The sequence below is a fragment of the Triticum aestivum genome, chromosome 7D (assembly GCF_018294505.1).
Source record: "Triticum aestivum cultivar Chinese Spring chromosome 7D, IWGSC CS RefSeq v2.1, whole genome shotgun sequence".
Classification (NCBI taxonomy): Eukaryota; Viridiplantae; Streptophyta; class Magnoliopsida; order Poales; family Poaceae; genus Triticum; species Triticum aestivum.
The window spans coordinates 587959485-587972273 of NC_057814.1; the positions used below are offsets into that span (position 1 = coordinate 587959485).

General features: G+C 46.1%; 1 protein-coding gene across 1 annotated transcript; it reads left to right on the forward strand.

Moving 5' to 3' along the window:
* The first annotated feature begins 3634 nt into the window (after positions 1–3634).
* On the forward strand, positions 3635–5759 carry LOC123169296 (uncharacterized). Its single transcript, XM_044587135.1, has 4 exons — positions 3635–3905; positions 4014–4199; positions 4311–4393; positions 4494–5759. Exons 1-4 carry the CDS (start codon positions 3762–3764, stop codon positions 5107–5109), a joined length of 1029 nt encoding a protein of 342 aa, XP_044443070.1. The 5' UTR covers positions 3635–3761; the 3' UTR covers positions 5110–5759.
* The last annotated feature ends 7030 nt before the right edge of the window (positions 5760–12789 follow it).

Sequence of the window (12789 nt, forward strand, 5' to 3'; positions counted from 1 at the left end):
AAATTGTTCCAAACATGTTACTTGGTGTAACACGATATGGCGTATTCCAATTATTCCCTTTGCCCCTCCTCTCCAAAAACCCCTCCCGCCCTCCCGTTCCCACCATGGCCACTGCCCCAAACGAAGCCGCCACTGACTGTTCTGCAGCCCCAAAGAAGAAGAAACCCAAGAAGGTGCTCATGTTGAAGGAGCTCGCCCGAGAAAGTGCGAAGAGGGTTGGCCGTAGGGCGAGAGATGCGGATAGAAAAGCAGGCTCCCAGGCCACTATCGATGCCACTGCCATGCAACACAAGGCTGACGTTGAGGGTAATGAGGCCCTCGCCACCAAGGCCACGCAGGCAACGACGTAAAAAGCCATGATCATGCTAGGGTTCAACCGACCAACGACGGTCGTTCTTCGCCGCCATGGCCACAACGAGGACCTGCTCGTCGTCCGTTCACCCGCCACAGGGGCAGTTGCCGAGCTCCACCACAAGACCGCAGACGGCCAGTCTCCATCCGATGCACGACCATGGTGCATCCCGCTTCTCCATGTCACCGGACGGCAGAGTGATCACGCCGGCCACCCCCGGTCCCGCGGCCAGCATCGACCTCAACATCACGCCTGGGTCTGGCTCCGGTCAATCTTCCACTAGGATGAAAAGAAGGGGCAGCGGGAGATTCCTATGGCGAACCTTCCCGACACCTGCAATATGTTCGATGAAATGCCCAACCCGACGCCGACGCAAGATGACTCGGCCTACTACGACGATTTCATGGAGAACATCATCTACGAGGGACACGGCCAGGCATTCCACCCCGAGGGCCATGGCCAAGGCTTTGACCCAGATGACATGAGCAAATGAAGGCCTACATGGAACTCCAAACAAAGAAGCTCGAGATGGAGGAGGCCGTCAAAAGGAGGAAGCTCGAGATTCAGGAGGCCGTCCAGACAAAGAAGCTCGACATTAAGGCCACCAATGCCAAGACCAAAGCAAAAGATGTGGCGCTCGCCCTCATGACGAAGGAGGTGGAGATCAAGACGGTGGACTAGAGTGCGATGTCCCAGGGGCTACAAACTTGGTTCGAGAAGAAGCAAAAGGCAATGCTCGATATAGAAGATTGAGCTAGGGCCAAGCAGAGTGACATCATTTTGTATGCCGGCATGAACTAGGGGCCACGAAACATGAACTATGGTTATTTTTTTGCGCTGGCAAGTGTGTCGGCCACTAGCTAGTGTGTCAGCGTGAACTGTGGGGGTGATCATTTTGTAGGCTGGCATATGTGCCGACCATTGGCGCTCTGGCCGGCATGAACTTTGGCCGCTCGCATGGATATGGCCGCGGTCTATTTCAGTTTTATTAAATTTTCCTTGAAAAAAGAGCACCCGGATGAAATGCATCTGTCGGTTGGGCGACCCGACCAGATTTGCTCCGGCGCGACCGGACAATGCCCCTTTGCCCGCCCCAAACGGACAGAATCCGGACAAAACGTACGTCCGTTTGGGGTCGCACGTTGGAGTTGGCCTTAGGCTAGCCATACTGAGAGTAACTTAGCTAGTAAAATAGCGCACATCCAGACAAATTTCCTTATGTGGTTCGTAGTTAATGAGGAAAGAGATGTACGGTATGTGATAACATAATATGTCACGGTAACATAAGGCACCCCAAAATAGAATGAATCTACGTCGAAATAAATGAAGCTTGCATGATATCATACACATGTAACTACCAACTATAAATGTAATAATATAGAGCAGTAACATATGCATGTTAATAGTCTAAATTGCTTTTCACTATGACCAGCCTTACTACCACTCCCAAGAATTTTCCTTGTCCTCAAGGAAAAAAAAATTGGTGTAGGAAGCCTGTGTGTGAAAGCAGGATGGGAACTGAACTAAACTAATTGTCGCTTACTGTACGGCAGGAACTGAACTAATTGTCGCTTACTGTAGTAATGGTGCTGCTTAAATATTCCCAACGCGGACGACGCGCACTTGTCCACTTGCATCCCTAGCCTGCGGCCGGACATGATATAGTATATCTTTCCCGTCAACCAGCGATTTTGTTGAGTCGACCGCAGGAGATCCGACATGTGGCGAATTCTTTCATGACTGTCACCTCTTTCATGTGTACTATTTATTATTGGTCGTTTGGATCTTAGATACTCCATGCCATGACCTGTGCTTGCCGACGAATTCCCCAACACATGTTTGCAGAGGTGACTCCTCAGTTACTATTTCCCTTGAAGGAAATACACAAACTACATCCGATTCTCACTTCACTCTGGTTCTTCTAAAAAGCAACTCAGGAGTCAAAAGCAAATGTCATAGAGAGGAAAGGTCATAAATGCCCCCATACCAGGTAGTGGGCCCGTAATAATCGATCCCTTGGAACTCTGAATCCCAAACCAAATACAAGTCCACACGGCGGCGCTTCTCTATTCCATGAGCGGCTTTCGCGGCTGCCGTCTGCTCACCCAGACCCAAGCATCTCTTCCTTCTCCCCCGTACCGCTTCCATATGCCATACCGGCTCCGCCAGTCGTTGGTGGGAAGGAGGAAGATGCCGGCCTGCAAGCTCGCCACGGTGGATCCCTTTGGCCTTTGCTACCAGGTCACACTTTCTTGGCGTTCTTACAAGCACTCGGCATCCCATCGCAGGGGCGAGGCATAGGTCTATTTTTTTATGCTAAAGTATGATGCAGCGTGTGTGTTTTCCGTACAAGTTATGCATGTATGCTCTCTCAACTATGTCAAATGTTTTCGGCGTTACTAGAAAGATGAAACGTTTAACCTAGTCAATCCTAGCAGGAGAGATATATATATATATAAGATACCATGGTGAACAAGTTAGAACATTCAGGTGCGACGACAAGGGAGTTTACACTCGAGTTGTTGAGACAAATTACAGATAATTTTTCTGAGAAGCACGAAATTGGTCGTGGTGGCTTCGGAATAGTCTACAAGGTACATTTGACTATTGCTTTCATATTATTATTATTTTGGAACAATCTTGCTTTCATGTTGCAATTATACTAGTATGCTATAAGAACCCATGTAATTTTTTTAACAGGGAGTACTGGATGATGGGGAAGAGATTGCTATCAAAAAGCTTCACTACGTGCCGGGGCATGATGACACACAATTTAGGAATGAGTTTAATAACCTTATGACGGCCCAACATCCAAATATTACCCGGTTGATTGGCTACTGTTATTATCTAGGACATCAACGCATTAAGTACAATGATGAATATGTTTTTGCCCATGTGGTAGAAAGTTTTCTGTGCTTTGAATACTTGAAGAGTGGAAGCCTTGACAAGCATATTTCTGGTATGACTATGCTCTATTCAGCCCATTCAATCGTTTTGCATGTAGAGGAGGAATGATCCCTAAATTTATGTACTTCTTAGATCCCTAGATTTACGTATTGGTAATACACTGCATGTTTACCTCTGCAGATGAATCATGCGGACTCGATTGGCACACACGCTTCAAAATTATTAAGGGAGTTAGCGAGGGCTTAAATTACCTTCATAATGGATGCAAAGGTTCTATTTACCATCTTGACTTGAAACCTGGAAATATATTGCTAGACAAGAACATGGTCCCAAAAATTGGAGATTTTGGTTTGTCAAGACTTTTCCAATCAGAAAAAACCCATATCACAAGCAAATTTGTGGGAACAGTGTAAGTTGATACCTCAATTCTAAATAATCAATTTATTCTTCAAAAAAAAATTAAGGAAATAATTGTGTTAAATGTATACCATGCAGTGGATACATGCCACCAGAATACATCAATAGAGGCGCAATCACAACGAAGTTTGATGTATTCAGTTTGGGCGTTATAATCGTTCGGATAGTGGCAGGACATGAGGGCTATTCCAAATTTGAACAAATGTCTCCTCAAGAATTTATTGAGCATGTAAGGAAGATATTTTTTATCATGAACAATAACCCCCTTTCCACAAATATAATAATCCTGTCTTGTCTTACTTTCTATGCCACTCGTCACTGTGTTCCACCTTTGCAGGTACATGAAAACTGGAGAAAACGGCTGCAGGAAACAATGTCATCGTACACATCAGAGCAAGTTAAAACATGCATTGAAATAGCGTTAAGGTGTGTGGAGTTTGACCGAGAGAAAAGGCCTACCATAGCGGATATTGTCGATGAATTGAATAAGATTGAGGGTGCTGGAAGTTCAGCTATAGGCAAGGTATTTTATTTATATTGTCACACTGCTGACTATGCTCCCATGTATCCATGGACAATTTTTTGTTCACCTGCAACATGAGTTTCCTTTTGGTTGTGGCTTTGCTCATTCAAGATCTCAGAAGAAACTGAGCACGCCCCGGAAAAACAACTAGACATTGAAGAACAAAAAATAAAGTGTACAAAAGAGCATACCAGGTACTTATTTTTGTTTCGTAATGACAATCATGCCGTTACACATAGGACTTGTTATTTCCACTTGTCACCATAACTCATCATTTTGCTTGCATCTTAGCAGATACGCGAGAACAAACCGCATTTCCACTCTCGTGAAGTATCATGCAGCAGAGTCAATCGGTTTCGTAATTGGTGCCATGGTCTCCCTCTGTCTGACCCCCAAGCTGGTCGAGCTCCCCAGCGACGAGTACAACTTGCATGCGAACTGCAAGAAAGAGGTAGAGTACCTCTACAAAGAGTTGGTGAGCATGCAAGCTGGCCCGCGCGACCTGGCCAAGGTGCCGCGGAACCAGCTGGATGATGTCGTTAAGCTCTGGGCCGAGGAAGTAAAGGACCTCCCATATCAAGAGGAGAATACTGTTGACCTGGACGAGGTGCCGCGGGATCAGCTGAATGGTGTTCTTAAGCTCTGGGCCGAGGAAGTAAAGGATCTCTCATATCAAGAGGAGAATACCGTTGACCTGAACGAGGTGCCGCGGGACCAGCTGAGTGGTGTTGTTAAGCTCTGGGCCAAGGAAGTAAAGGACCTCTCATATCAAGAGGAGAATACCGTTGAGCTGGACGAGGTGCCGCGGGACCAGCTGTATGGTGTTGTTAAGTTCTGGGCCGAGGAAGTAAAGGATCTCTCATATCAAGATGAGAATACCGTTGAGCTGGACGAGGTGCCCCGGGACTAGCTGAATGGTGTTGTTAAGCTCTGGGCCGAAGAAGTAAAGGACCTCTCATATCAAGAGGAGAATACCGTTGACCTGGACGAGATGCCGTGGGACCAGCTGTATGGTGTTGTTAAGCTCTAGGTCGAGGAAGTAAAGGACCTCTCACATCAGGAGGAGAATACCGTTGACCTAGCCGAGGTGACGCAGGGCCAGCTGGATCAGGCGGTGAATACCGTTGATTCCTTTCTGGTGCGCTTACCTCGCATGTCTCTGTCACGCCTGTGACGATGGGAAGCACCTCATCAACTCCTTTTTTAGACAAAGCACCTCAACAACTACTACATCCACTACATGACTCAAGGCTGGCCCATCGTCAGCGGCCCGTGGGCCAGCACAGCTACGGAGGAGCACCCTATTCGGAGACCCACCAAGGAGGCTTGACCACCTGCGTGTGCATTGGGGCCTAGCCCATGTAACGCTTGCTTACTTAGCCGCCGCCCTGCGTAGAGGGATCCGCATCGATGAACCCTAACCTGAATCCCACTGTTCTTCCCCAAAACACTCCTCTCTCTCTCTCTCTCATGCTATTCTGTATGCAATTCCTCTTCCAGGAATACAAATTGAGTAGTGGGGTGTTACAATTGGTATCTAGAGCCACCGATCTCACGTGTTTCCTGCCTTGATTTGTAATTCCAACTAGAGGTTAGTCGCTGATTCGTTCGATGACTGTAAATCCAATCCAAGGTCAATCGGTTGGAAAATCTGGCTGGCAAACTCCAGGCTCCCTAGTAAGATTGAGATCTTTGCTCGTCTGCAAGCCCCGTCCGTAATTTTAGCGGCGCCACTCTATCTTTTTCATGGCCGTGGCAAGGACCCACTGCTGCAGTAGCACGAGGACCCCTTTCGCCCTACCACATGTGTTCTCATCGCCGGGCGACTCACAGTGTTCCCTGGATTTTGGTCGTAATATTTTTGTCGAAGAAAAAGAGACGTAGAGGGGAGGAAAGGGAAGGTGCAGACGTGGGCCATCATGTAAAACAATCACGTCCGTTGAACCAGATGGGAGCACGGATGGGAGTATATGTAGGGAGCAGGCAAAAGCCTCGTCCCTCCGATAGATGTGAACGAGGTGGCCTTGTGCGGCCAGCTATCCTTTATTTCTTTCTTCACCTCCATAGCTAGCTTCCCTCCAAATCCATTTACCCTCCCGCACAAAGATCACTAAACCTTTCCTCGCACATGACTCCATGCGACTCCATGAATGTAGCTACACTTCTTACCGAAAGGTGTGGTTGGTCCTGGGAGTAGTCTCCCCCATTATCGTCCGCATCGACTTCACGCAAAGATTCGTGCGGTAGTCACTAGAGCCCCAGACGATTAGCCGCAGCGGCGTGCTTATCCACTGCGCTTGACCGAACTAACAGCGGTGGGTAGGTGCTAGGGGTAGGTTGCAGGTCTCGGTGTAGGCAGCAGGGGCTAGGCAGCCAGTGTAGGAGTACAGGCCTAACAGGAGTGACAGGTTTGCCACTGTTCAACCCACCCTGTTTTATTTCGAGTTGAAAACGAGGCAACTTTCTGAGTGGAGAGAGAAAGGATAAATGTGAGAAGAGAGAGCCTCTTTTGAGGTCGTGGGAGAGGAAGAGTGTCAGGAAGGAGAGATTTCTTGTGAAAGAGAACAGAAAGAGAAAAGAACAGTTTACCATGAGAGAGAGCGACGTGAATGTTGGGAAGAAAGAGAGGAAAGGAGAAAAGTGAGGAGCAGTGCGAAAGTGCCTATCTGTGCCCGAACAGCTCTTTATCTCCATCGACATTTTTCCTCTAGATTCGCATCAACAGCTGTATAGAGCACTGTATGTGGTCGTGTATATCCAATTTTCCCGGCACACAGGCCCACCACTGTCAGCTATTAAATGTCATTGCTCCCGTTAAGCTGCCGCCCGCACAGATGAAATTGACAGCATGGCCACGGCTCGGCTCCTCACTAGTAGAAAAATGGCCATTTGTCCCGGTCATAAGGCCATTTGTCCCGGTTCGGGAATCGAGACTAAAGGGTCGTTACTAAAGCCCTACACCTTTATTCCTGATTCTTATACCAACCGGGACAAATGTGGCTTCACGTGGCCGCTGCGGCTTGCCCTGGCAGGGGTCCTTTTGTCCCGATTGGTAGCACCAACCGGGACCAATAAGCTACCACGCGTCAGCAGTTCACGGGCCAGGGTTTTTGTTTTTTTTTTTCTGAAGAGGGGGGGGGGGGTTGGGGGTTTTGGGGCTTTTGGAGGGTTAATTTAGGTGTTTTATGTATTATGTTAGCTAGCTAATTAATAGAGAGAAGTGTCCTATCTTATCTCCGTGTTTGGTCGACGCTACATACTATACGTATAGAGAGGACTCGACACGCTAGCTAGTAAGCAAATGAAGGAAACCATAAAGTACAGAAGATCGTCATGAACATATGCATATAGAGAAAAGTGATATCGACCTCTCCTTCTCCGAGAGATTGGTCGCACAACAAGTTTTCGTATATCTATCCGACGCTACTGGCTACATATATACAATATAATCCCCTAATTATATATGAACTCATGTTCCACATGGTATTCTCCGTCTTTATTGATTACATGGTCAAGAAAGAATTCTGCCAATTCCTCTTGAATTGCTCGCATGCGATCTTGTGCTAGGAGTTCATCCCGCATCTGAAACATCTAATTTGAACAAGGGGGTCAATACATATATATGAATGAATGAAACTCAACACAAATGATGGTAATAAAATAAAATTATGAATATTATTGCTTACGCACTTCATATTTTTTTTAGAGTAGCCCCGCTCACACGTCGTGTGGCGGATGGACTCGCAAACATAGTATCCACAGTAATTATTCCCGGGTTCCTGCCACAACCACTTTACAAGAAATAGAGGTCAATCAAACTGATAAGCAAGCATGCTAAATGATATTGATGAAACTAGCGCTTGAATCACTAGGAGATGCGCGGAACTAGCTAGTAGTACTTACTTTCGGGTGTGTAAATCGCAGCTTCCCTGGCAGTCCCGGAGCTTGTGCAGTGAATTTTTTCCAAACCCTGCCAAACAAAGAAAACAATTACTTGATATCAGGAAATGAACAAAGTTGACGATATGATGCGATAATGATCGATTTAACTTACTTCTCGAGCATTTCAGTCATGTCCGCATACTCCTGGGGATCTTTTCGTCTCGAGTCTAAGACGGTTACTAGTCCCTGCTCAAGCTTAATCTCTAAGAGAATATAGTGGAAGCTGCGCACGCACGCATAACTCATCAATTACATTACTATAACCTCGACTAATAAGGGAAACCGAATATGCACAAGACAGTAACACTCACTTGAAGTTGTAAGGAAAGAGTATTATATCTTTGTTTTGATTTATTACCAATGATCATAGCAAGTTGGCCTCGGTTTCTTTGGCATGAAATTTAACAGTAAATTCATCTATGAGATTTGTGTTAATGAACCCAATATCACCTATTTGTCTTTTCTTGCATTCGGCAATCTTCAATCTGCATAATATAGTGAGGATAATTATATATACATGCAATGAAAGAGCTGAGCTATATATAGAGACTTAATGACAGAAGTAGTACTTACAGACAGTAGCAAGTGACCGTTAATTTATCGAGGGCCTTTTGATTGAAAAACTGAAAGAACTCCTCAAATGGAACAGACAACAGATCAATTCCAACGAGGTCATGCTCCTCTTTAACTCTCAGCGTCAAAGTATCCTTCCCCCCAGACTCTCTGCAGGTTTTCATGTACCAATCATGGAATCTTGGCATCATCGTTGTTAGAGGAGGATGACCAGGTTTGACGAGAGGCTTCCCGTACTGGTATCTGAATTCCTCCACCTCCATTATATCAAAATGTGCATCATCGTCGTGCATGTAATCTGCAGGGTTGGTACCGGGCAAGATCCCCGGATGACTAGTGATGATATCGCTAGACACCTTGAGCGGGGGCACGATTGGTTCGCTTGTTCACCAAGCTGGGGAATTGTTTTCCCACTTCTTCGTTCTGCTAACCTTCGATCAGTACAAGTACTTCCCGACCGGGACGCTTCCATATATGTCCTTACATTAATGCGGTCATAGTTGGTTTGCGGCGGAGACGGTGGTGGTCGCTTCAGGGCATCCAAACTGCGCTTCGCTTTCACCGGATCTATCTTCTCCTCCGGAGGTGGAGGTTTCTTTGCAAAAAAGTCCTTCACTTTGGCTTCAGAGATCTTCGCGTTTTCCTCGTCGGTCCTCTCGTATGGTAACTTCTCTAAAGGCTTGAGAGATGGACCGAATCTGTATTGCCTCCTGCCTCTGGCTGTACTGCTAGACGCCGGAGCAGCCGGAGCGGCTGCGGCTGTCTTCTTTCGTTGCTTACGAGGCGGAGAAGGAGGCGGAGTGCTACGACGCGCCGGAGCAGCCGAAGCGGCGGCAGCTCTCTTCCCACCTTGCTGACGAGGCGGAGGAGGAGGCGGGCTGCTCGGACGCGCCGGCGCAGGCGGAGAAGGAGGCGGAGTGCCGCCACACGCCTAAGCAGCCGGAGAAGGAGGCGGAGGAGGACGCGGAGTGCCCTGACTCGCCGGAGGAGGAGGAGGAGGCGGAGTGCAGCCACGCGCCTGAGCAGCCGGAGAAGGAGGCGGAGGAGGAGGCGGAGTGCCCTGACTCGCCGGAGGAGGAGGAGGAGGAGGCGGAGGCATCCAGTTAGGAAGGTTGATTAACTCCTTCCGCCATAGGCATGGAGTCTTCAAAGCAGAACCCAGCCGAGTCTCCCCTTCATCGGTAGGGTGGTCAAGCTCGAGGTCCTCAAATCCCTCCGTTATTTCGTCCACCGTCACCCTAGCATATTGATAACCCACAAGTATAGGGGATCAATTGTAGCCTCTTTCGATAGGTAAGAGTGTCGAACCCAACGAGGAGCTAAAGGTAGAACAAATATTCCCTCAAGTTCTATCGACCACCGATACAACTCTACGCACGCTTAACGTTCGCTTTACCTAGAACAAGTATGAAACTAGAAATACTTTGTAGGTATTGTTGGATAGATTTGTAAGATAATAAAGAGCGCGTAAATAAAAAGTAGGGGATGTTTAGATGAAGACACAACTAAGTTAGTTTTAGTAGAGAGTTTTTTGTCACGAGAAAATTATTTGTCCCTAGGCAATCGATAACTAAACCGGTAATCATTATTGCAATTTTATTTGAGGGAGAGGCATAAGCTAACATACTTTCTCTTCTTGGATCATATGCACTTATGATTGGAACCCTAGCAAGTATCTGCAACTACTAAAGATCATTAAGGTAAAACCCAACCATAGCATTAAAGCATCAAGTCCTCTTTATCCCATACGCAACAACCCCCTTACTCGGGTTTATGCTTCTGTCACTCAAGCAACCCACTACAAGCGAATCATGAACGTATTGCAACACCCTACAGCGGGAATCCCTCACGCTTGCGCGACACGGAGAGCACCATAGGACAGCACCAATAATAAAATATGCAACTCAAACCAATCACGATCATCAATTAACCCATAGGACAAAACGGATCTACTCAAACATCATAGGATAGCCATACATCATTGGGAAATAATATATAGCATTGAGCACCATGTTTAAGTAGAGATTACAGCGGGTAAAAGAGGGGTTACACCGCTGCATAGAGGGGGAAGAGTTGGTGATGAGGGCGGTGAAGTTGTTGGTGTAGATTGCGGTGATGATGATGGCCCAGGCAACGTTCCGGCGCCACCGGGAGAGAGGGGGAGAGAGCCCCCTTCTTCTTCTTCTTCTTCTTCTTCTTCTTCTTCTTCTTCTTCTTCTTCTTCTTCTTCTTCTTCTTCTTCTTCTTCTTCTTCTTCTTCTTCTTCTTCTTCTTCTTCTTCTTCTTCTTCTTCTTCTTCTTCTTCTTCTTCTTCTTCTTCTTCTTCTTCTTCTTCTTCTTCTTCTTCTTCTTCTTCTTCTTCTTCTTCTTCTTCTTCTTCTTCTTCCTTGACCTTCTCCCTAGATGGGAGAAGGGTTTCCTCTCTGGTCCTTGGTCTCCATGGCATGGGAGGGGCGAGAGCCCCTCCGAGATTGGATCTGTCTCTTTGTCTCTCTCGGTTTCTACGCTCCCTGATCTGGCCTTTCACCGTTTCTTATACTCCCGGAGATCCGTAACTCCGACTGGATTGAAATTTGAACACGATTTTTATCCGGATATTAGCTTTCTTGCGACGAAAGAAGGGCAACAACCGCCTTACGGGGTGTCCACGAGGGTCAGGGGCGCGCCCCTGCCTCGTGGCCCCCTCGGGCATCGTCTCGCGTTGATTCCACCTCCCAAAATTCACATATATTCCAAAAAATATCTCCGTCAGTTTTTATCTCGTTTGGACTCCGTTTGATATGGATTTTCTGTGAAACAAAAAACATGCAACAAACAGGAACTGGCACTGGGCACTGGATTAATATGTTAGTCCCAAAAATAGTATAAAAAGTTGCCAAAAGTATATGAAAGTTGTATAATATTGGCATGGAACAATCAAAAATTATAGATACGACGGAGGCGTATCAGTATCCCCAAGCTTAATTGCTGCTCGTTCTCGAGTAGGTAAATGATAAAAAAGATAATTTTTGATGTGGAATGCTACCTAGCATAATCTTGATCACATAATCTAATCATGGCATGAATATTAAGACACGAGTGATTCAAACCAATAGTCTATCATTTGACATTAAGACAATAATACTTCAAGCATACTAATAAAGCAATCATGTCTTTTCGAAACAATATGGCCAAAGAAAGTTATCCCTACAAAATCATATAGTCTGGCTATGCTCCATCTTCACCACACAAAATATTCAAATCATGCACAACCCCGATGACAAGCCAAGCAATTGTTTCATACTTTTAATGTTATCAAACCTTTTCAACTTTCACGCAATACATGAGCGTGAGCCTGAATTAGCACTATAGGTGGAATATAATATGATGGTGGAGGTTGTGTGGAGAAGACAAAAAGGAGAAAGTCTCACATCGACGCGGCTAATCAACGGGCTATGGAGATGCCCATCAAAATTGATGTCAATGTGAGAAGTAGGGATTGCCATGCAACGGATGCACTAAGAGCTATAAGTGTATGAAAGCTCGAACTAGAAACTAAGTGGGTGTGCATCCAACTTGCTTGCTCATGAAGACCTCAGGCATTTGAGGAAGCCCATCATCAGAATATACAAGCCAAGTTCTATAATGAAAATTCCCACTAGTATATAAAAGTGATAACTCAAGAGACTCTCTATATGAAGAACATGGTGCTACTTTGAAGCACAAGTGTGGTAAAAGGATAGTAACATTGCCCCCCTCTTTTTTTTGCGGGCTTCTTTGGCCCCCCTTTTTTATTTAGGCTTCTTTGGCCTCTTTTTTTTCATGGGGCAATGCTCTAATAATGATGATCATCACACTTTTATTTACTTACAACTCAATATTACAACTCGATACTAGAACGAAGATATGACTCTATATGAATGCCTCCGGCGGTGTACCGGGATGTGCAATGATCTAGCGTAGCAATGACATCAAAAAACGGACAAGCCATGAAAACATCATGCTAGCTATTTTACGATCATGCAAAGCAATATGACAATAAATGCTCAAGTCATGTATATGATGATGATGGAAGTTGCATGGCAATATATCTCGG